At 42.6% G+C, this 24,844-nt stretch overlaps 1 protein-coding gene across 1 annotated transcript; it reads right to left on the bottom strand.

Moving 5' to 3' along the window:
* On the bottom strand, positions 1–24,175 carry smad6b (SMAD family member 6b). Its single transcript, XM_085282269.1, has 4 exons — positions 22,620–24,175; positions 19,671–19,727; positions 17,702–17,779; positions 1–720 (listed from the first exon to the last, which is right to left on the bottom strand). The coding sequence occupies exons 1-4, from the start codon at positions 23,407–23,409 to the stop codon at positions 179–181; spliced, it is 1,467 nt and encodes a 488-aa protein (XP_085138395.1). The 5' UTR covers positions 23,410–24,175; the 3' UTR covers positions 1–178.
* Between the last annotated feature and the right edge of the window lie 669 nt (positions 24,176–24,844).

Raw genomic sequence — 24,844 nt, 5'->3', positions numbered from 1 at the left:
AAAGTGCATTTTCCGTTTTTTTCCACTTGTCCATATACACATTGCACCATACATAAATAGTTACATTGTAAAAATGACTCCGTATTTACAAGTATAATATATATTTCATATAATATATAAAACTTTATATTAAATCTAGGTAGATGATATTTGGGATAGTTTGTGGGGTCCATCTGTGTTATCTGTGGTTGTTGAGGAGGATCTCCAGCCAGCAGGGGCAGGAGGTGATGAACTGTCTTGAGTAGCAGGGGCCCCAGCCCTTAGCAAAGCTGATGCGCACACTGTTAGGGTCATAGGGTCCATCCAGGAGGTCAGCCTCTGTCGTGTGCCTCAGAAGGAACGAGCGCTCATAGTCAAACACCTTGATGGAGTAGCCTGGCATCACCTTCCGCACCACCAGAGTTCTGCTGTTGGGCACATCCAGAGTTGGGGAGTTGACAAATATAGGGTGCTCGCTGCGGTTATACGCCCAAACGCCATCAGGCTCTTTGCTGAGGAGTATGCCGTAGCCAATTTTGCCTCTTGTACGCTGAACAGTGCTGCTGCGATGTTCCAGGTTGAGCTGGCCCAGGCAGAAGCCGGTGCCCTGAGGTAGATCATAGAAGATGCTGACGGAGTGCTCATACACTGTGTAGAGGCGACCCACACGTGTCCGGTGCTCCCAGTATGCCACATTACACCAGTGGCTCTGCTTAGGGGCATCAGGTGACATACTGGCATCTAGAAGAGACAGAGAAATGTCCATTACAAAAAACATAAACAAATGTAAACAGGGCTAATAAAAAGGATGGGTTGAGTTTTAAGGGATTAACTATCCCTTTTTATTGTTCAGAGCAGATGGCCACACTATAAATACTGAAGCAGGCACTGTATTGAAATTTAAGCCTTGTATAAATACCGCTGCTTGGACTTCTGTCACACACACATACACACAAACACACACACACCACCGCAACTATACATATCCTGGGGGTGGAGGGTGTAGCGAGGTCAGTGCAGCCAAAGACCTGCACTTCCACCCTCTACCTCAAGAGGGCACTGTAGGGATTAAACACTGACCACACTACAGAGCTGCTGGTCACACATGAACTTCCAAAACAAATTCTGTTTACTTAAATGAAATCCAGATTACACTCAAGTGTTCCCCTCTGAACGCCTTAAAACTATAAAATCTAGAGAGTGGAATAGAGGACACGGTTATAACGTAGAAAAAATGTTTTGCACATTTTAATAACTTTTGAAAATTTCTTTTTAGCAATGGAAGCAAACCTGGCATCTTAAGACTAAACATCTCCGTCCACTAAATCAGCTTCTTAATTCAGTTTTCATGGCTGCAGTCTGTGAAATCTTTTCAGTGACAGACCTCAGCACTCCAAAGTGAATTACTGCTCCCAAGGTAGACTTCGATCTTCACCATACCGAAGAGAAACACACATACTCACTCACACACACACACACACACTGCTGACTACTTTCAGAAGCTGCTCAACGCTGTCTTACATTTATATTACTCATAAAATCTGTGGTACAAGGAGAGGACAGGGCTCGATGGATGAGAAAGAAAAAGAATGGAAGACAAACAGTTCCAGTTTTTCACATCCTGGAGACTTACTGTTCTCTTTGTCATAGCTAAAACGAGTCAAAGGTGACGTTATTAGTGCCATGCACTTTGGTTTCATTCTGATTATAACTTTATTTTTGTTGTAAGCATTTTTGTCACGAGCTGTGGCTGAGCTTGAGGCATGAATCTGTGTGCAGGTCCCTCACTACATATATACAGCCGTTATGTGACGGCAGAGAGTAACACCTGGTTTATGGTTGCAGTTGTCGCCCTCACAAACAACAGCGCAGATGCTGGTCTTTGGTGCTGTTTTGGCTTGTCCTGCCCACGCGATTTTTGTAACCTGGCGGACGTGGCTGGGTTGAACACCCAACTGTGCTTTACTTCCATTTCAATGATATATCAGTCGAGGAGTTTAGAGATTTCCAGATTACAGAGAACAAGATGCTGCAACAGCTTGAAAAAGATGAGACTCGGGGAAAAAAATCTAGACTGAATCAAGTCTGGTGCACTTCAAGCTGCAGTTAAAACAATGACAGGGTGACATCATAGTTGTCATGCAACATAATCAATGTGGTTTTAGACTGCTGCAACAGCTGGAGAAGATAAGACTTTCTGCAGAAAGCTAACCTCTCTGATCAGTGTTGACATACTCATTTCTATTTTCATAAAGCAGCAGTGCGTCTGAAGTGTAGGACAAGATTGCAGCGAGCCAAGTGCGCCTCAAGCACATGTATGAACATTTTTACATCTGTCCTGACGTCACAGTACGTGCAAGCAATGACCAATGTGTCAACCATAACCGTGGTTTTAAGGAGCCTCTTTCTCCTCTTCCCTCGTCTTCCTCACATTCCACAAGAGTGGGGGTGACGGTAGAGGGCCAGGCAGGGGGTCCCCCTCCCCCTCCAGCCAGCTCTTCCCCTGCTGTGGGCCCAGGGACGGCATTCAGCTCCCTGACAACTTAGCACAAGCCCGTGACCCGCTGACCCCCCAGCCTTCATGCTATCAGCTCCCATTAACTCACACACAGAGTGATGCCATTATTTTGCTTCAGAGAGTCTATTGGCACAGAGGATTTAAAGCCTGGGCCTGTGGCCCCATTCCTTTCAGTCTCTCTGCTCTCAGGGCTTAATGACCGCCCGCCCCATTAACAAACGCCTTTAAGGTGGAGCATCACAGATCCACACCGCAACAAAATGCCTTGTTCACCTCCCACCCAACTAAATCTTTCTGCTGAGTGACCCATACTAGTAAAGTTTATACAAAGATTAGCAAAAACGTTGACCAGACTTGCACAGAGAAAACGCCTGCTGGTTCGAGGCTCTCTGTGTTATGGAGGGGGAAGAAAAGAGCGAGTGAGTGGGGAAGTGTGGAGGTGGGGGGAAGCTGCAGACAGGCTCTCTGTGTGTTTGCGCACACACTGATGGCTTAAATGACCCCCTCTCTTCAGGGGCCCCAACATGCATGTGCCATTAGTAAATTCCACACTCCAGCTCCTCCACTCTGAGCTCAACTTTTACTGCAGCACCGCTCGGCCACACAAAGAACTCAGCTCCAACTAGTTTACGGCCGTCCATTGTCTCAAATCAAATGGAACCCAGACATCAAGGTAAACTCACTTTGAAACTGTGCACAGAAACACGAAAGACCAAATGGCTACTGTCTCCTTCTCTTTGGATGGAAAGAACAAAGCAAAAACAATCTGGTCAATGATATCTAGTTTTCGCACATAGCGTGGTGCAAAGATAGTCAGTTGGACTATGAGGACCAGGAAGAGGAATAAGCAGGACAAAGGTTAAAAATGTATTTAATGCTAAGCTTGAGCCTGACGGAAGACAGCAAGCACAGAAAGAGCTGTGCTTTTTCCTGTTGCTCTGTTGTGTCTACGTGTGCTTTTGCACACGTGCCTGTTTGGACTAGGGGAGAAAAAACAGCATACATGCTTATGTTTTTGTCCTAAATTTGCTTGTTACGGATAAACGAGCACGTCTGCCATAACCTGATTAAATTTTACGGTGCTTTTCTTGTGCAGAAACACTACTAGCCTGTTCTATCACACCCGTGCGATTTATTGAGTGTCATGACATTTTTACAAAGCTCCATTTTCCTCAAAACATGCTACAATGTCAAGATGGCATTTTCAGATTTACATGTTTGGATGTTCTGCAAATGTTTTTCTACAAAACTGATATAAGAGTAAGAAGGAGGATTTAATTAGTAGTATCTGGTCATAAAATTATGTAGATACATGCCAGACCAAGACTCAGACCAAACCTTAAAAATTCAGACATCAGAGAGGCAGTTCAGTGGAGGTGAAATGAATGGTTGTGCCTCCCTCCCCTTTAGCCACAGCATGGACACCCAACTCTCTCAGGCTCCATGTTGGCCTGCATGAGGTTCTGCTCTGGGTGGAGCCATGATGGCTGGGAGCAATTACAAGTGCTCTGCATCCATTTAACCCTGCCACCTTTTAACAGCTCCGTTTACCCATTAGAATAGTAGCTCATGTTATTATTGTTATTTTATTCTCAAAAGCCTCTCCTCTTAGTGTCAGTCTCAGAGTCAATAGATGCCGAAACAGCATGGACGCCACACTTCCTGTTCCTGCAGCCAGAGGCAATGAGCTAAGCATATGATGGAGCTGATCAATTTTAAAGTCTTACATAACCAGGCTCACATCAAAAAAAAAGTAGAGATCCATAAATCTGTGGTATTTGATCTCTAAACGTTTCCATGGCCAACAGGAAACACAGTATGTGGAATAAAGCATCTAGTCTGGTGTTGTAGAAATATGATAAGAACAGGCTGTGTTTGGTTTTCCTTTAGGCAAACAGATTTGAAATGTAGCAAACCAACTATCACATTTTAGGGAATTAAGTGTAGCTGAGGACACCTGTATCCACATATACTTCACTTAGAGGTACAGTGACACACAGTAAACAGCACTATCTAAGAACTGCTACTCCCACAGCCAAAATTCAGTGTGTTTGATTTCCATAACAAGATGTGATCTCCATGGAGACGATGAGGAAAATGTTGATTTTTCTGTTTCCCTGTGGCCTCTCCGATTGGACAAATTCCGAGTGTCAAATGCAGGGCATCAGATCTGTCAATAAACACGGACTTATATCAGTTCTTTTGAAGTTAGGAGGCTAAAAGTTACGCATGCTCATTTGAACGCAAAAAGAAGTGAAGTGTCAGCTACATGTTGTCCAAGCAAAATGTGTTTTTATTTCTTTGTGATGGAGAAAAGAATGGGAGAAGTAGTCAAACTGAAAAAATACAAAAGTATTAGCAAAATGTGCTAAAAGGCAACCAAACCTGCCGCTGTGGTTGTAACAATGCAGGTGACTATGATGGTGATAAGCAAACACAGCAAACATGGATGACATATTTATTATGTTATAACAGAAGACAAACATGCCATTGAAAAAGCCCTTAAGTACACCTGTGTTAAACATAATTTGCCCAAGCCTCTTCCACAGATTTACATCTGGAAAAAAAACAGGGGGCGAGCAGATCACCCTGCTTGCTACGAGTTCCCTGCACTCCAGGGCGAGTCTGGATAATTACTGTTAAGTACACAAAAATGAGGGCTTGAAAGTTTCAATGGCAATCCTTGATGATCATCCAGTAATGCTTTTAAAGACAGCATGAAAAGGGAAGGGAGAAAAAAAAAGGGCAGAGGGAGCAGCAGAAAAGAGCTGCCCTGGGGTAAACACTGCTCCGCAGCCTTGGAGTGAGATGAATGGGAGGCCGAGTGTCAGGGACAGGCAGACAAACAACAGCTTCCCCTCCGCGCTAACATCTCCCCACCAAGCTCCAGGGCCACCCCCATTATACTTTATCTGTCCTAATCCGGAGCGGCTAGCAGAGATGCACTCATTCCTCTGCAACTTTGCTGAACAGGAAAAGAAAAACACTGTTGCCAGACTTTTTATGCAGCACAGTTGAAGGGAGGAGAGGAGCAAGCTCTCATTCTGTTCCAAGGATTAGATTCCCCTCCAGCTATTAGACTCTAGTGGTGAACTGATAGACTCTAGACTTGTGGTGGAAAGCAAGCACTGAGGACTGTGTGTGCATGTGTGAAAATTTACAATTCTTTCTTATTGTGCTTTCCTGCCCCATCACCCCACACATTTGTCTGATTTCTTTTATAACTAAACAGCAAATTCATGGCTTTAATTCTGTGGGCAATAGCTTCCACAGGCTGACTATAACCCCGGAGCAGGCCACATTTAGGCTGGCGTCTGGGCTATCACTGCCATCAAAGTCGGCTTTATCAGACAGATATGCTAACTGGAGCTGCTCCTACATGTCTATGGATTTTTCTCCCTGAGGTCTGGCCTTTCTCTGCTGAGAGAGAACAAGTGATATAGACACAGCGATATATATGCTGGGGACACACACACACACACACACACACACACATGCTGTGGGAGCCCAGGAAACTGAATCCAATCACCAAACCTTTCTGGTCACAACGGGAATGCTTTACATTGTCATCCGCTTCCTCCTCACTTTCCCTCTGTTTCTGTTTTGGGATGACCCCACGAGGGAGGAAAAGTGCTGCACCCTTGATAGCAGATAACTAACAGAATCCATAAATTAAATCAATAAACAACAGTGGGTGTAGGAAGCTAAGGAGGCTAATACGAAGGAGCCATCTGGGCGCGTCAGTGAGGCTGCTGGTTTGAGAGAAAAAGGCTCCATTTTTTTTTTCAAGGGAAGAAAATGTGCTGCTCATTTCCTCCAAGTTTCCTCCAAAGCTCTGCAATGTGTCAGAGACATAGAGCACAAGCGATGGTGGTGATCCAAGTGAGGGCTTCAAGAGCCTTTCAGGGTTCGTAAAAGCTCTGTAAAAACTGTGGGGGATATTTGCGAATATGTCATATCTACAGGCAGCCTCAAAGGCCAGCCGAGTCCGAGTGAGCATCGAAAGCAAAGCGCTCAGCCAACATCCTGCTGGGTGGCTGCGCTCTTTCACCTCCCCATACAACCTATCTTTTTGCGTGTGTGTCTTGTTTGTGTGTGCACAAGTGTGAATGTGTTTGTTTGCTAGTGTGCGAGGGAGGTTCGAGCCAAGTAGGCTGGAGCGACTGAGTGGAGAAGACCCTGCACATTCCTGAACCCCCCCCCCCCCCTCGTTGTGCCTCCTAACTTGCTACTCTGGTTAGGAGTGAGGGGGGTGAGGAGCAGTGAGAAGGTGACTTTCATTTGGTTAATCCTCAGCAGTGACATCACGTGTGAAGTCAAAAAGTTTCGGGTGCGTGGCTTGAAACGTGCACAAACTTTCTTCTGGGAAAACCGAGATTCCATATCGGAAGGAGAAAAGCGACTTTAGCTAGGCTATGGAATCAAGCTATGATGAAGGCCTGGTTTCAAATGAGCAGTAACAAGGAGCTCTATTATTTCGAGTTATGTTAGTCTGACTAATTTAAGTCGAAAGGTAGGTATTTGGTTTCCACCGGGCCGGGAGGTGGAGCAGCTATGATGGACACGCTTGCCGTTCAAACAATGGTTTTCTATTGATTGACCCAGTGGATCAGAGTCTGTGAGGAGAATGTGTTCTGTCAGGATAATGTGGCACCAGAGTTTCTGTTTCAATCACAACACTTGCTTGGGTGTAACCCACACTGCTCCACCGCGGGCATCCAGACACCGGCTCCCAAAACAAAGACAACTGCCCCCCCCACCCCCACCCGACCTCATCGCCGATAAGTCAGCCCGTTCACAACAAGCAAGACATTCATTAAAAATGCAGGAGTGAACATTTCCAATAATTCACAAAGTCCTTCCCTGTCAACATCTGCAAAAAATCTTGAAACTAAAGGGAATGGCAGGATTTCATTAAGTAAATTATGTGTTGGCAGTCACAGAGAGGGGAAGAGGGGGAAGCTACAGCCAGACTTCTAATCTAAACCGTACCCTGAAATGCGACAGGCTGACTGCACGTACTGAGCCACACCGCCAAGGCTTTAGAAATGCACACAAATAAAAGATAAGTTAAACACACGACAAAAGTAAATACAGTTTTCCCCGGGGAACATAATAAATGAGAGTTTTCACATAAGCCTGTTTACAACTTGTAACAACTACTACTTGCAAAACTTGATCTCACAATACAATCTACTTTGTCAAGTTGTACTCAACAATAAAGGTTTTCTTGTCAGATATAAAACGGCATCAGTTTTCAGGAACAAGATGAAAGGCTCCAAATTATGTCTATCATACTTGGCCGTATGTTAAGACAAGGTAATGGAATGAAGATATAGCTCCAGTAGACTCCAGTAGACCATGTTCAAGATAAGGAAAGAGGCCAAATAAAAGAAAAAATCCAAGCGCTCTATCTCAGTTTACATGCAGAGAGAAAATTAACCAGTTCCTTGAAGCACTAGGAGTTTACTGTTTAGCAATACACAATAAGCTATCTTTTCCCTCCAGCAGCAAGAGTCTCGTGTAGAGATGTCAACTGACATGGGCCCCTACAGTTAATCCACAGAGCATTCTCAAAGCTCAAAGAATGTGCTGGCTATTCTGAGTTTTAAAAATACTGACGGCTATAGGTTTAGGCACAACTGTCAATGCTCCTCTGGGGAGGACTGGGGGGGGTTAAATCTATTTTTGCTTGCAATCAGGCCACAGGCTGGCCTAAATCATAGCCGGCCTTGGCCTGTGTCTGGATTTATAATTGTGGGTGAAATGGTCAGAAAATAAAAACAGCATCCACAACTGGCACCTCCTTCGCTACTCTATGCCAGTTGTGGACGCAAGACTAGCTCATTTACGGAGCCCAGCTCGAATGGAAGTATTGTTCCCCCTCTCAGCTTTGAGGGGAGGCACACTAAAATGCTAAACTAACAGTTGGGCATTCCATACATTTTTAATGGCATTGCACACTCTTTATTTGTTGCTCTAACCCTTTGCCCCGAGCTGAATGAATGGCCCTATTGGTGGAGAGTGGTGCTGCGCTGCAGTGTGAAGGGAGTGAGGATGGCCTCCCTGTGCACATGTCAAGATTAGCTCACTCACTTTATTTGCTAAGGTAGAATATGGGGCAAAAAAGAAAATTATAGCACACCGAGCAAACCTCCTGTTATTTCTACTGACTGTACTTTCTGTGTGGTAAGGCCTAAAAAGAAACACAGTCCACTCTGTAAATCAAATGACAAGTACAGCACTGTGAGCCTAGAGGCTCGGTCAGGTACGAGGATATAGATTTATCTGGGAGTCCTTTAGTTAAGTTAATCAAACACCCAGCAGCAATGGCACCATACTGGCTTGCCAAACCGAGACAGTTAAATACTAAGCTCAGCAGGCTAGTTTCTGTTGACATGTAAGGGGTTTCAGGCCTCTCCAAGGACTGCTTTAGATTAGCAGGGCTTTCACTTTGCACGTAGAGGTCACATTACCTCACCGCATCTAGGGCCTGTGTTGGTAATACCAGAGGTGTGGACTCGAGTCACATGACTTGGACTCGAGTCAGACTCGAGTCATTAATTTTATGACTTTAGACTTGACTTGAAAAAATGTTCTAAGACTTGTGACTTGACTTGGACTTTTACACCAATGACCTGGGACTTGAATTGGACTTGAACCGGTTTACTTGAAAAGACTTGATATTTTACCCCAAATATAAAATTTAACATGCATATTATATAGAGATTGAAAATGTGACGTCATTCAAATTCAAATTTTATTTGTCACACACACACAACCATACACAGTATGACACATTCACGGGTAGAACCGCAAAGGATTCTGGGAACTCGTGGCAAGCGGTACTAGCGCACGCAGACTTTCAATTAAAATCAGTTACACAGCGATAAAAAGAAACACAAAAATGTCAAGAAGCCGTTGTATTATTAACTGCAATAGCCGGTCGCATGACAGCCACGGGAAGCTGACGGGTAAAGAGATCGGTTGTTATCGGATTACGTCGTTGAAGAGAAATTGTTCGAGCCATGTTTCCGAAGTAACAAAGACGCGACGGGTGGCCTGGATTGCAGCCATTCAAAGATCAAATATAACGTCCCATAACACTCCAGCTCACAGGTTAGTCTGCTCCAAGCATTTACACGAAGGTCAGTCTGCTGTTGTAGTTAATGCGTCATTTTTCTTAACATAATTGGTGATATAGGTTACAAGCAAGTCTGAACAGAAATTGTCGCTTCTTTGTTTATTGTGCATAAATAGTGAATTGTCCTGACACAATATTGCGTTTCGCTTCTGTTATTATGGTACATTGACAAAAACATATACTTTTATTCACAGGATAAAACAGTTGTTTTGTATCACTAATTGTCCAGTACGATTACAGCATACAGCATTATTGTCACTGCTACATTTCTGTGATGCTACCAGAAATTATTTCCACTGCTAATTAATTACCATTGAGCTCAAAGGTCCTATTAATAAACTGTTAACGAATGTGTATTTATGACGACGATTTGTGAGACTGGTAAACTTATGATACGTACGATGGTCTTTACTTTCTACACGGTGCATTTCAAGGTCCTGTACCCATCCGTCGGTAAACTGTACCTGGGCTTGTTGCAGTGACCTGAAGTTACTAAACTTCATGAGTGTATGCACTCACTCCAAGAACCGTATGATTATAAATATGCATATAAATATGCTATGATGAGATAGCTGACTTCATCTAACTAGCAAATGTTTTCCAGGCTACGTTGGTGATGCAGTTTTTTTTTTAAAAATGATATTTAAAAAAAAAAATCATTTATTTATGTATGATATTTTTGTCATGCGATTTTAAAGCCGGTCCTACAACCACATCCAAGAATAACATGCAGCTTATCTCAGAACTGTCGGTGAAAATTATTCTTGGAGCTAGGTTTAATTGACCTGCATTTTATAGAGGTGCAATTTCACAATTTGTGTATATTTTCTAAGTTCACAATTTTATCATGTGTTGAGAAAAACACAGATTTAAAAATTACATGGTCTAATATTTACATTTAGCATAACTGCAACATTATTTTTTTTGTTTTTTTTTAAAAGACTCGAAAGGACTTGAAATTCAAAATTTCAGACTTGTGACTTGACTCGGACTTTTACACCAGTGACTTGAGACTCGACTCTGACTTGCCTGACATTACTTTAGACTTGACTTGAGACTTGAGGATAAAGACTTGAGACTTACTTGAGACTTGCAAAACAATGACTTGGTCCCACCTCTGGGTAATACTAACTGAAAATCAGCTCTCAAAACAAATGAGTATTTGAACAAAAGCTCAACAAAGAGTAAACTAATTTCTGAATTGCTGCGATAACTGAAGAAAATAAAAAGGTGCTTACTTCAAACTAGGGCTGCCACAAACGATTATTTTGATAGTCGACTAGTCACCGATTATTTATGCGATTAGTCGACTAATCAGATCAAATCAAATCAAATCACTTTTTATTGTCACATCACATGTGCAGGCACACTGGCACAGCACATGCGAGTGAAATTCTTGTGTGCGAGCCCCACAAGCAACAGAGATGTGCAAACACAACAACACAAACGAGCAAAATACAAGAATGGCCAACCTGAAACTAATAAATATATGTACAATATATAATAGTGTATGCATTTCTGGATGTGTATACTAAATATTTTCCTACGTGTGTGTGTGTGTGTGTGTTACTATTTAATTTTTACAAATTAAATAGTAAAAAAATAAAATAAAATAATAATAATAATAATAATAAAATATATAAAATATACAGAGTTGAATATGTGCAAAACAAGTGGCATTTATATACAGTGTGGAGTGCATAATGTTGAATCATCATCCACTGGACGTAAAACTACAGCTTATTGCACCAGCAGCATCTGCTCTTATATAACTATCATTAGCTTACAGCTTTAAGTGTTTAAGGTCTGTGCTAACTAAAAATAAAGACAAGATGATAGTTTATTCAATTTTAATAAAATTTGCAGATTGTTTCGGTAAAGTTTAATAAACTCCTTGCTATCTAAAATATAACAGGACACCGGAGTAAATTCTCCAGCATCTCACACTTCTGATAATCAGCTGTCTGCTTGACGTTTATTCAGCTGTGTAAAAACTATAACTTTAATCTCAGCCAAACCGATTTACTCAGGAACAAATAAAATACTAAAAAAAAGCCAAACAATAACATTTTTAATTTATCTAAGTGACTCATATATATTTAACCTGAGTCGCGAAAGACGGCGGTGGGTTTGAAAACAATTTGCCGGGAGTCCGGTGTTCTCACGGCGCTAGTGACCTAGCCCCCGGCTAGCTATCGAGCTAGTGGGTAACAGACGTCTCCGAAAACGTCGGAGCGCTTTTGAAAATATGTGGTGTCCTGATAAACTGAGCAGATATTTGAGGTTTACACAGCTACATTCTCGCCTGAAAATATGTTAAACGTTTATTTTGTGACCCAGAAAGAATAATAAGAGTAATATTAAAACTAACTAGCTACCGCCATTGTTGGAAACTAAGCTGGGCCGCGCTATGAATTCTGGGACACAGCTGCTTCTTCTTCTTCGGGGTTTAACGGCAGCTGGCATCCTTGTACATGCTGTGCTGCCATCTTCTGTTTCAGTCCGTTATTACACTCTTAAATCCTGCTATTATTCCTGCGTCTTTTGCGATCTTACAAAGCTTCAAACGACACGTCGACTATTAAATCAGTCATCGACGATTTTGATAGTCGACGTAATCGTGACTAGTCGACAAATCGTGGCAGCCCTACTTCAAACTCCTATTTCTTCTGCAGAACACAGTAAGCCTACACATGGAAGATTTCTTCCCTATAAACTGAAGTCTTCCTTTAAATGCCTCAAATAAGGTCAAAAAGGTCAAAAAGCTGTAAACGAAAAGGTAGAAACATTAGTATACAATTGCCAAAACAGTTTCTTTTGCACATAAGAGAAACAATAATATCATATGCACAATGACCCCTCTGGAAATGCAAAAACGTCTGTTGGACTCTACTGAGAATCCTCGCTGTCATGACTCAAGCCAGAAAAAGTTGAAAGCAAATTTCTGACACACCACAGTCTAACAATGCTGAGAAAGGGAAAATGAAAAATGGCCTTATCGCTCTTATCAATGGCTCTTTTTTTCTGTGTGTATGAGTGTTACGTAAGGGGAAACGGAAGCCAGCTTCCCAGGACAGGAACGGATACTTGAGACGAGGACTGTGGGTACAGGCCCTACACCGCTGCACAGAGAATAGAGCACCAGACCCTTCAGGATGTATAGCTATAACCCTGCTCCACCTCCCCCAAGCCTAAAATGGGACTCTGCAAACTGGACAAGACAAACGGGTGAGGAGAGCCCCCTCATGTCCCCTGAGATGCTGGCCTTCTCTTCAACATTCCTCAGTCTCTCCCCACTGTCAAAGGGGCAATTCACCGCCCTGCAGTGCTACAAAACCCAGGCAGCTTTTTAAAACAGGATGTTTGTATGAGGCCTCCTTCCCCTCAAATAAACAATCCGCAAAACCTGATTTCGGGAGGCAGGGTGGAAGCACTCGAGTCACATTATTTCCACATCCCGTATCCTGGAGCATTTGGGCTCCTGAGGGAGTGTGGGCGGCCAGGCGCTGGGAAGGCTCTGGGCTGCGGTGGAAACCTGAGGCCATGAGCCAGGCTGCAAGGGGAGATGAGCCGGAGCTGTATCAGTCTGGGGTCTTTAGGATGGAGGAAGGGGCTCATGCCTCGATGAGGGAGGGGGACATCGCTAACATGCTGATGCAGCAGACCATATGCCAGACCATACCTCTGTCAGGGTCCTGCTGCTACACCGAGAAGGCCAGATGTCTTATATACAGCGTGTGCAAATGATAGAGATGCAAGATGACAGTTATTTATATTCAAAAACAATAAGCCTATATGATGGCACTAGGGGTTACAATTAGGCTAGAGAGAGAAAAAAAAGCCAATTCAAAGTTAACAGTGGGGACAAAATGGTTTGTGTCCTGTTAATTACCTCTTTTTACTTTGTTTGCCCTTTGTTTTTATTTTTTCCTTTCACTCGCCGGCTCGCTTTACGCACCAAATCTACTTGGTTAGGTTTTTTGCATAGTTGGCGAATTTTATACGATGATGAGATTGGAGTAATAAACTTGTCTAAATATTGCCATAAGCCCAGAGTGTCACAAGACAGACACCAAAGGATGCCAGCGGCTTTGACAAAATGGCAGTTTCCGACACCCTCTGATAAGAGCGGGCTGGTACAGTAGACATGCCTTTTAATTTATTTAATTTCTGTTTAATTAGATCCTAGCACAAGGGGACTCACATGCCTTCGAAGTCAGATCAACAGGAATGTGTCCAGTCTAATCTGCTCTAATCAAGAGATGCATCACATGCCTTGATTAGACTGTCTAATTATTCCACGCATTTCCACTGTCTGACGCAGACAGAGTGACTGGTTTGATGTTTAGCGCTCGCCTTCTCGTGAAACCAGCTCCGATAAGAACAATTTAATGCGCTTAGCTTATACATGTGAATGCAAAATAGATATCTGTTGCCTCATATCAGTGAGACAAAAGATATCTATCTACCAACTGCTTCGTTCCACCAGAAAGAAATAGCAGAGTGGACCTGAGACAGCGATTGTCTGCAGACAAGACATCTAGACAGCACTGGTCTTTCCACCAGAGACAGGCTGGCAGACACAGAGGAGCAATCTATGATTATTGTGTGGGAACCGTGACTACTTGCTTATGCCCTCTTTCCTTCAGCAGCAACTTTCAGTCATTGCTTCCCTCCTCCTACTTCCCTTCACTCAAAAGGGAAGAAAAGAGAAAAATCATTTTTTAAAAAGGACCCTTCTCACTACACATGTCTTCTGGTCACTTAACCACTATAATCTGAGAGAGTCCAACCAGTCACACCAGTGATGTCGGCTCAGAGCAGCATGACCCTTTATAAATTGTCTTACATGGATAAATCCCGGTGGCTTAATTGAGGACACCCCTCCAGTGGCTGATGAATATAGGCAGACTGGAGCCATTGTCTTAAAACAGGCTCAAACAAAGGAAAGTTCTGCATCACTCCTTGTACATAAATAGTACAGATGCTGTTATAACTACATGTAGTCACAATTACTCAGAAAAAAAGCCAACAGCCAAAATAAAAAAAAATGTATCCTTGGCGACTGAAATAAGTACCAGTGCAAAAATATCTCACATTTATGGCTGCTCAGAACAGCAATATAATGAAGCAGTGACAAGCATAAAGAGCCCCCAATGTCAGAGACAATGTGACTGACATAATAAAGTCGATGCGTAGAAACCCCCCCTCAGACAGTCATACAGGAAGCAATGAGATCTGCATCAAAGGGCTGTGTACCGATGTCCACACAACGAGGCCCAGGCAGTGAGGAAGCATGTGCAGGCAGAATGTGAGAGGCAGCACTACACACTCACAAAGCATTAAGCTACATTATCTACTAAAAAGCTGGACCCAGTCATGATGTGAACTGACATCACCGCCACTTTTAAATAAATCCTGCAAACAGTACAAATGTCTGTGCACATATAGGATCAGGAGGTATGAATATTACACACATTCTTCCTCCCCACACTCCCAACCGATCGTTGCAGATGGCTGCCCCTTCCTGAGCCTAGTTCTGCTGGTGGTTTCTTCCCGATGAAAGGGAGTTTTTCCTTCCCGCTGTCGCCAAAGTGCTTGCTCATATGGGGGTTCGTACGATTGTTGGGCTTTTCCCTGTTTCTGTATCATTGTAGTGTCTTTACCTTACAATATCAAGTGCCTTGAGGCAACTGTTGCTGTGATTTGGTGCTATATAAATAAAACTGACCTTGAATACAACATTGTGCACATGGAGAAGCTTTTGAAAAACATTTTAGCATAGTGCACAACTGCACAAACTAACCAAAGGGATCAGGTGAATGTATCTGAACTGTAACTGTAACTCTGCAACAGGAACTTTACGATATAGATCGTACTGGTTTAATGGAATATTTACAAACACTAAATAATCTGAAGTAGAAGGAGTATACCTATTCAAATTGATCTGAATATATTCTGTAAAGTGGCAGAACAAGCTTATCTACCACACCAACCAGTTCCGATCTGTTTCTGTGCCATTGTGTGACGCAAAAGAATGCTCGGCGGGTATTTCTGTAGCCCAGGGCTGCAAACTCTAGTCGACTATTTGACTGCACCCCACCCAGCCAGTGCCCCCCAGACTTGCTTTTAAGAGGTTTACTTGTTCCTGCATGAGGGGTGGAGTCTGGATCCCACACAACTCTGGTTACACACAGACACTCTCTCTACCTAAGCTGGCGGGGGATTCACAAGGAAAGTCATCTCCAGGTCAGCAGCATGTTACACAGAGGATAACATGACAACATGCATTGCAGGTTTTATGTTAAATCAGACCTACTGTATGCAGGCTTTATATGGAGGCCTTCAAGCTTGTGGTGTTACGATGAAATAGAGCTTATTCACGATGGAGTTTCTATATCGTTGACAAGATGCTGATGTTTATTCTACATGGAAATGCTTTTGTATCTGAAACCTCTTAGTATAGAAAAACTCTCTGCTGGGCCCTGGTCATTCTCTTTCCTGAGTTCATTTTGCAAAGTTTATCACAGTCATTGCAGAATGATCTGGCCTGGCCTGCAAAAACAGTTGGAAGAAACCAAAGCCTAGCATGTCTAGATCCTCCCTCACCAGAGTCTCTGAGGAATTGTGGTGCGCGCTCTGACAAGCCCCTCATTTGTTGACTCAGGGAGTGTCGCCAGGCCATGCTGAGGTGGTGACAGCCTGTGCGCTGGGGAGGAGGGGGCCTTCGCTGACTGAATGCTTCAGTGCCAGGTAGCCATGTCAACTTCTCAGTGTCCTGGCCTCTGAGCCATGGCAGACCCCTTAACAGGAAATGCAATTCCCTGCAAGCCCCCAAAATCAGAGGTCTGACTCCCTGTCCACATGACACTGCGCATGCTGGCTAGAACCCTAGTACGAAAGGGGGAGGCATGCTCACTGTGGGCCATGAGAAAGGAGAGTTTCATTTCACATCAGAGGACAGGGCAGTTTCTGCTCGCCTCCTTTGGTGTGGCCCCATTCACAGGAGCAACTCCATTTCCGTGAACCCACCCCTCCCTGCAGCCCATTTACAGCCAGGCTGGAGGTTGGATAGGGTTGTATGTGTGTCTGTGCACATGCATGTGGACAACTACGTGTGCTTGTGTGTGTTTCTGAGCAAGCTTGGATCTTATTACAGTTTGATCCCACTCAAATATTTCTGAAAGAAAAACAGAGGAGGGGAGGCCAGCTCTGAAGCCAATGCACACGCCCCACTGAACCGCTGCACTGCTCACAATGAAACCTTTATCTTTAAAGCTTGGACTGTTTGAAATGGTCCTTAATGAGAAAGAATAAAATACACCATCAAAATGAAACCTCCCCCTCACACACTCAATTTTGTGCAGAGAACAGCACTGAATTGTCGTTAAAGTACACTCCAGACACATTTTTTCCAGCTAGACTCAATTTAACCATTTCAAAGCCATAAAAACAGGATGATGCCACACTCAAAGCTCCCCTGATTTATTACAGTGGAAATATTACAGTTTACCAATGCAAGTGTATGCATTTAGCTTCATATATTCAGATGCAGACAACTGTGCAAAAAACATGGGCAACCACAGGCAAACGCATCAGCATGAAAGACGCTCTTGTTTACAACTAAATGATGATCTTTATTACTCAAACTACCAATTTCAAATATAGTTCGGGGAAGAAAGCAAAGTGCCTAATCTATTTATAATTGATCTTTACCACACGGATCACTTCATCTAACAGAAAGTGTTAGAATCAATCAGAGTAATAAGTGCTAGTGAGAGCTGATGTGCCACTACTTCAAACAGCAGTTCACACATATATTAAGAAGTAAGTCAGGAAGGAAATATAGCTGAAATCACAACTTAAATCCATGTATGCACAAACATCCAGACAACTTCTGACCACCCATAATCAGCAACCGTATTTAACATCACACCAGTATTTACACACTGGCACTTCATGCATTTTAACTCTACTAATCAATTTGGGAAACTGGTAAAAAAAAAAAAACATGTCAAAACTGCTCATTTGTCCACTGTAGGTAAAACAAAAACACGTACCTGAAAATTCTCCTGGTGTGATGTTTGGTGAGCTGGCTGCCTCGGTTTCAGTGTAAGACAATGTGGAGTCTGACAGATCTGTGGGGAATAAGGCAGAAATCAACCCCTGATCTACTAACAACGCAGGCAAGTAATCCATATTCTTACTTATCATCAGCCAGAGACACTCAGTGGTGTAGTCTCTGAGTAGTACATACAGTACAGCTGCAAACAGCATTGCTCAAACATTCATTTAGTAATACAAAAAAGAATTCTGAGAAGTCTTTCTTTTTAAATCTTGTTCATAATTAGCTAATAAGCTGATACAACAGCAGAAACCCTGCATTTGTAGACAGTCAGTTTCTCTGTATTACAGCATATTTGACTGATTTTGAGGAGAGCGCTGAGATTAACAGTAAAAAGCTCAGGACCGAAATTAGTCAGACCCCAAAGTCAGTGATTAGTAACATTATCCTTTGGCCTTTGTGCCCTCCAATAAGCATTAAAGGTAGTCTCACAATCTCCTGACAACTCTCTTTATGAATTTTATCCTGCATCTCATGTGCAAATGCTTCCAGCTCACTAATATTTGTTTTTCATGCTGCCACCGCTTTCTTTAAATCCCGCACAAAGCTTGATTTATAGGCCAGCGTGGAGTCTAAGACACAGTGGGCGATGTCATTGTTTGCATTTGTACTCGTGTGCTGGTATGTCTGCACTGTTCTGCCACTCAGAGATAATAAATATTTAACAACAATTACTTTAACTGAAATGAAGGTAAGAGAGAAGACATTAAAACTGATCAAGTTTATACACAGTTTGTCCGAGCTGTGAAAATGGCGAAACAGCACATGTAAACACTGGAAGAGTACTAGCTGTTGCATTAGTATTGTGAGCTGGATACAATTACAGCCTAGTACACTTTGTGTAACAGTTATTAACCATGTGCTAATCAATACACTGTGTTTACATGGCGCATTACTACTACGGGGCCTGCATCACCATGACACATAGTTATTTCTGTGTTAGGCCGTGGCGTAGGGTCTTATGACACTGAATGCAGTATTATAAATGAAATTTAAAACTGCAAATCAGATTTAAACTTAAAGACACTTAAAAAACACTCAAGCTTTAATTCCTTGGAAGTCCACTGCACTGAGTGAGGGACTCATCTCCATGTTGTATTTTCTATGTGTTGCCCTTCATACACCGAACATCGTACAGCCCCAGGTTAGTCTTCTGTTAAACCACTGCTTGCTTTAATAAAATGAAATAATTTATTCTTTCTCTTCGCAGGGAAGAGAGCTAAAGCACCTACATAGATATATTTGTGTCTGCTAATGAAACACTATGAGCGCGTTAAAATTGAATTACCAAAAGATTAACTGCATTTTGAACCAATTCAGTGGCGTTAAAGATTTGTTAAGTGATTCAAAAACAGCAATATTAGAGATGGGTTGAATCATTTTGACATGACCGTAATAAATAAGGCCAATGCGATTATATCATTCAATTCAATCAACTCATTCAAAGGAATTTGAAGCAATTCTTGATCATCAATAAAAAAATAAAAAAAAAACAACCCATGCAAATACACACTGAGCAGGGTTGAATTATATGGGCCGGCCACACCTCTATCTGCCTGGCTCTAGCTGATATGCTGACATTATGCCACAAGCTGGCACAGGTCTCATCTCAAAGCTACCATGTAAATTGCCAGTCATGGTGCCCTGTTACAGCCATTACAATTCTCCGCATTACTCTATTTGTGCTTCTTCCTGTTAAAACAGCGACTGACCGTGCTATTTCCAATTTACAGGCTCCGATGGTCTTTAATTCGTATTATTTTTATTAATACAAAAATCATTAGACATCAGTCATAACGATTCTTCAGCACTCCCAAACAGAGAAAGTGCAAGTGCTAATAGCAGGATTCAGATGAAGATGAGGAACTGAGGCGCAACAGAGTTCAACTGTGTTTGTCACTCACCCAGTGGCTTGTGTTCTTCATTAGGGGAAAGCCTTGAATAAGGAGGTGGGGGTGACTCTGTAACACAAAACAGTAATGTCAATAACCTTATAAAGGGAAAAAAAAGGAAGGTAAAACATAAGGTTAAGTCAGTCGTGAGAAAATATGGACTTGTGGAGCTAGGTTTCAGAAGATCTAACATTTGCGACACAGCATTTGTATTTTAAGCACTAATTTGATGTAAGAAAGATGTTTTAGGGGGTGAAAACCTCTGACGCTGGTGAAAATGTTTAGAGGCCGGTAACTGTAAGGTTTTGCGTAGACTATACTTTACACAGGCATACACATATAATGATCTAGTATTTAGATAATGTTCTAGTATCAAAGATCTATCCAGACGTTATATTCTGTGTGAAGTCATGCTGCGCTTTTTGTTTTCAGTAAAAGCAAGAAACATAGCTCACATACACAGCTCAAGTCAAGCCACAAGAGAAGCTTCAACACACAACATTTCAGAGGAAACGGCAGATTGCACCTTGACTCTTACAGCTCTGTGTCTGCGCTACAAAATAAATTCATTTTCTTCAAACGCTAGTTAAAAAGCTAATAAACCAATGCGAAACACTCCCTTCATTTGTCTCTGTTACTTGAGGAGATATTATTAAAGCTGAGCAGTCTTTAATATGACCACAGACTAACCCTAACTTTTAGTTAGTGTTTTAATAAATACGAGTAAATCTCTTTTTAACTTAATTCTGTTCAACGCCTTGACTTTTTCTTTTTCCAATAAAAAGGTGAAACGAAGAAAGTAACTTGCACAAGAAGAAGGAAAGCACAAAGGAAAGAAAACTTTGCGAGCACACAGTGACCTCGCCTACAGGGAAAATGGGAAGGAGAAAAGCATAATAGCAGTGGGTCCTTTAAGAGTGGCGGCAGTAATTGCCAGGATCTGAACTCAGTCACTCAGATACACAGCTAGTCAGTCTGGCGCCAGTAGTATGCAAACTGTATATTATCACCACTCCTTCACCTAAATAGCATGAGGGGACCTCCTCAGGACAAAAGGGCTTTTAAAGCGCAACTTGAAACTGATCTCATTCGAAAAGTATAATGCCTGGCGAAATAAAAGGGAAAAGTTTTTTGTCCACTTCAATCTCAGCTCACTGCTTCACATTTTATAAAGTTTTATTCCTTAAAATCCCGTGTGTAAAACTTTGAACAGTATTATAGTTTTAGATAAATCTTAAGTAGGCTGAGCTACAGTTATGTTTTTAGCTTAGTTTTTACAAAAGGGCTGACTTCTTTTACACTAAAACCTGTTTGTTTTACTGAGTTTCATTCCTGTAAAAACCCTGTTTTTTACATTCCCGTCTACAAACACTGTCAAAACCCGGTGATTAAGGTCTTGATTCAAAGCCCCCCCCCACCCCCCACCCCTTGTGAATAGTGTGAAAGAAATACCAGCTCTATTGGGCCACGCATGAGCGCATGTGAGCTATGTCTACTACAAGCCTTAGTCCCAATTTGGGGTACGTGCCTCTTTCCCTCTTCTTATAATTCATCTTGGTAGTTTCAGTGGGGGCAAAAAAATAAGAAAGAAGAAAAATCCCACAGCACAGGCGGAACAAATATCACACTCTTGTCTATCAAACTGATCTTTTTCAAACCAATAAACAGTAAGGTTTGTCAGCAAACTTGAGGTTACATATATTGGTTCTGATTGATTTGGACAGCGTGTTAGGAAACCAGAGCCAAAATCCACATCAGTTTCCCCCATTTGCTCAATATGAATTCTGATATTGTTAAACTTGTGACTTTGAAGTGCTTGTCACAGCCAGCTGGCTCTAGTAAACATGGATGTTATGGAAAATCCTCCTCCTGTGCCAGTGAAGGGACAGAAATACTAACGCTTGCATCTTTACACATGATACCAGGCGTTGTCACTGGGTCAGCGGGGTCGAGTGGCCCTGCGTTTAAGGTTTTTCAAATCGTAGACCCCGTCCACTGCCAAAATCTAATGTGTTTAATAGAGGTCAGGGAGGTTCTGCCATAGATAGCTGATTGATTGTGGAAATAAAGCTTAATCTCCAGCACACGCCACTTAAAGTGACATACAGCAGCGAGGCTGTACCTCTGAGTAACTCTAAACAGCCACATACATGTCATACACAAAAAGTCAAAACAGAGGTACTGGCAGTCACTCTGAAGGCACCGACTTGCTCAGACACACTACACAGTACACACAGTACTGTATACATGGACAGTGGAACAAACAAACAAACTCCCCTTTATTGGAAACTTGATGTCACAGGCCACTGAAGTGAGCTCTGCAACAACAGAGCTGTTCAAATTTGACATTCTGGGTCAAAACTGACAGGCACAATAAACTGCTGAAAAATTTGTGCAGATCCTGGCGTGTTTTCAACACACGCTCTGCACAAATATAATAAAATTACCCAAGGTATCATCTAAGTAATCTGCCCCACATTTATGCTTTGTCAAATCTTCGTGCATGTCCCTTTGCTCGCACTTATTATTATTGCTCACCTTGCAGTAAAGATGGCTTTGGTAATCATTAACTGTTTAATCAAATGGCCAACCTTTCTCTATCACAGGGTATGAAACCAAGCCAAACAACAGGACAAATAAGGCAGTGTGACAGAAAAATTTCCAAGGCCCTTTAATGCCCACCCCTAAATAATGCTGGTTTCTGCTTGTAACTCTAACACGATCTGCCTTTAAATCAAATGGAAAATGTTTGAAAGTTAAATGAAATTGTTGCAATTAAAGAAAAGACGCAATATTGTGCAGTAAAGGTGTGTCAAAGTGAAAATACAGAGACAACTTTGAGGAACGTTTTCATGCAAAACAAGTGCAGATGCCCAAATGCTTAGTGCTTTGTTGTCATTTAAGCTATTGCAGGCCTTTGTGGTACAACATGCATGCAGTTTGTGTGGCAGACTCTTTTACCTGGCCCACAGAGTCGACTGTAGTGATAGGGGTTGCAGCATACTGTTGGACTGTCCGGGGCCCCAAAGCTCCTACACTCACAGAGCGGTTTGAGCTGGGCAGAGTGCTGGAGGTCAGACCAGCGGTACAGTTTACACACAAGCAGCTGAGGGGATGCCACATGGCCGCCGAATCTCAGCTCTGTCCGTGAAACCATAACACAGTCGCTCGGCATCCCTCCTCTGGACTCCACCGCTTCTAGTAAGGTATCCAGCGCTTTTTCCTTGAGCCGTTTTAAAAGAGCGTATGTGGCTGATTTCAGTTCTTGCTCTAATACCGTGCGTGGCATCGCCTCCTGCGCCTCCGGAGAGTCGCTCTCTCCTGGTCCAAGGTTCCTCAGCCCGAAGTGACACGACCCCGGACCCCTGGTGCCCTGAGCCGTCTCTGCACCCCTAAGCTCGGAGTGGTCCTGGTCTTTAAATAAGCAGCACGTCACCGTCCTGCATTCGCTGTCCTGTAGCGAGCGGGGGCTGCCCTGCTCCTGGGCACACGCGGCACCCCCATCCTGGTCCGATGTGACCCTCAAGTCGCTGCTCTCCACGGGGCACACACCCCCTATGTCCAAGACAAGAGACCCGCTAGGGGTCATCGGTCTGAACTCCGTTTTGGGAATTTTCTCTGGGTTGTAGCTGAACAGATCGTCCCTACAGCCCTCACCAGATTTGCCAATTCCATCTTCTCCTTCTTTATCTGGGATCAAACGGCTTCTCCACAGTCGCCGCACAAGACCTGAGCGTTTCGTCCTGAACATACGACAACTTGAAAATCTATAAGGATTTTTTTTATTATTACTCTTGTACGGATATCCTAATATTAAAGACACTTCTCCGGTCGTTGCAAAACATTAATGACGGTGAAATGCCGTGCAGTGCATGCACAGCCAAGTGACGAGCATTGGTGGCAAAACCGCAACATTAGAATTAAGGAGATTTTGTTGCATCTACAACAGCAAAACCGAGCAACAAATGCACTGCAGCATTCCGATCAAAAGGCATGAATTCAGCCGATTATACTGTAAATAAACAAGCTATGAAACTGTGACTTATTCTCCTGGATCGCTGTGGAATGGACTGTTTACAGCCTTTTTTTTCTTACAAGCAAATAAAAAAATAATCTGAACACATGAAAACATATAGTGATATACTCTATAATATAATCCAAAGCCAACAGCCTCCAAAGCAAGACGACAACTCGCTGCCTCAAACAGTTCCCGACTTTTAGCGACCCCAGTTCTACTTTCTACACCGGCACGTAGAGCATGAGGTACTTCGATGCGTTTTAATCCAAAGAAAATGCAGCGCAAAGTCAGGATCCTTGCCCTCTTCTCGAGATGTCAGTGCACTTCTTCTCTTTTTAAAATCCAAACAAAACGTCCATGCGTGCTGAAATGAGCTTTACGAAGCCGATCGATCCGGGGCTGAGTAGAGCTCCTGCTTCTCTGCTCAGATCTAAACCAAACTGCAGCCCAGATCCCGTTCTTTCTCCGTTTCTCGCTCTTTTTCTTTCTGCCCCCCTCCTCTCTCTTCCTCACACACACACTCACACACACACATACACGGGGCCCCCGAGGAGAGCGGTGGAGCCATTGGCTGACTACCATCATGTGCTAGTCTAGACACTTTGGCGGCTGAGCTGCACTGATTGTTGCGCAAACAAGGTTTCAAGTTTCTTAACTCTTAAAGGCGAAACACCCATCTCTCTTTTTAAGTTAAAGTTACAAAAACTTATTCACACCCACTGCACTTAGTATGTAAAGTTTTTACAGAAAGCAAAAACAAACAATTGAGAAACTCATATGCACCAATATGTGCTTTTTATTTCTCCGCTGAAAAGTCTGATTATTTTCATTGTTTATTTTGTTTTCTACTTCATTTTTTTTTATTGAGCCACAAACATGGAATTTAACTAGAAATTTTTAGACAATAATCTAATAAAGTTTATGAGATTATGAAGAGTGAAGACAAAGCATCAACATAGCATAAAAGAAATAAGACAAAAATAATGATGCTGACACTCATCTTTCAGTCTGTCCTCACCTAAACAGACATGAGTAAATAATAAAACTACAAGAACATGGAAAGCCTGCAATTGCATTTACATAGGATGACAGATAGGACGATTTTGCATTAGATCTAATCTTTGACCCATTGACCTCATTAGGAATTTTTTCTTACTGAAAATACAGT

Source organism: Mchenga conophoros, linkage group LG7 (assembly GCF_057382185.1).
Source record: "Mchenga conophoros isolate Kocher_MC1m ecotype Shallow Benthic linkage group LG7, M_conophoros_male_GT1.1, whole genome shotgun sequence".
Classification (NCBI taxonomy): Eukaryota; Metazoa; Chordata; class Actinopteri; order Cichliformes; family Cichlidae; genus Mchenga; species Mchenga conophoros.
The sequence above is the reverse complement of the archived record's forward strand: the minus strand, read 5'-3'. Positions and strand labels throughout refer to the sequence as shown.

Coding starts and splice junctions, on each gene's coding strand:
- smad6b (XM_085282269.1), bottom strand. CDS start 23,409: ATGTTCAGGACGAAACGCTCAGGTCTTGTGCGGCGACTGTGGAGAAGC. Junction 19,728..22,619: donor CAGTCGACTCTGTGGGCCAG/GTAAAAGAGTCT, acceptor TTTGTGTTACAG/AGTCACCCCCACCTCCTTAT. Junction 17,780..19,670: donor TGAAGAACACAAGCCACTGG/GTGAGTGACAAA, acceptor TATTCCCCACAG/ATCTGTCAGACTCCACATTG.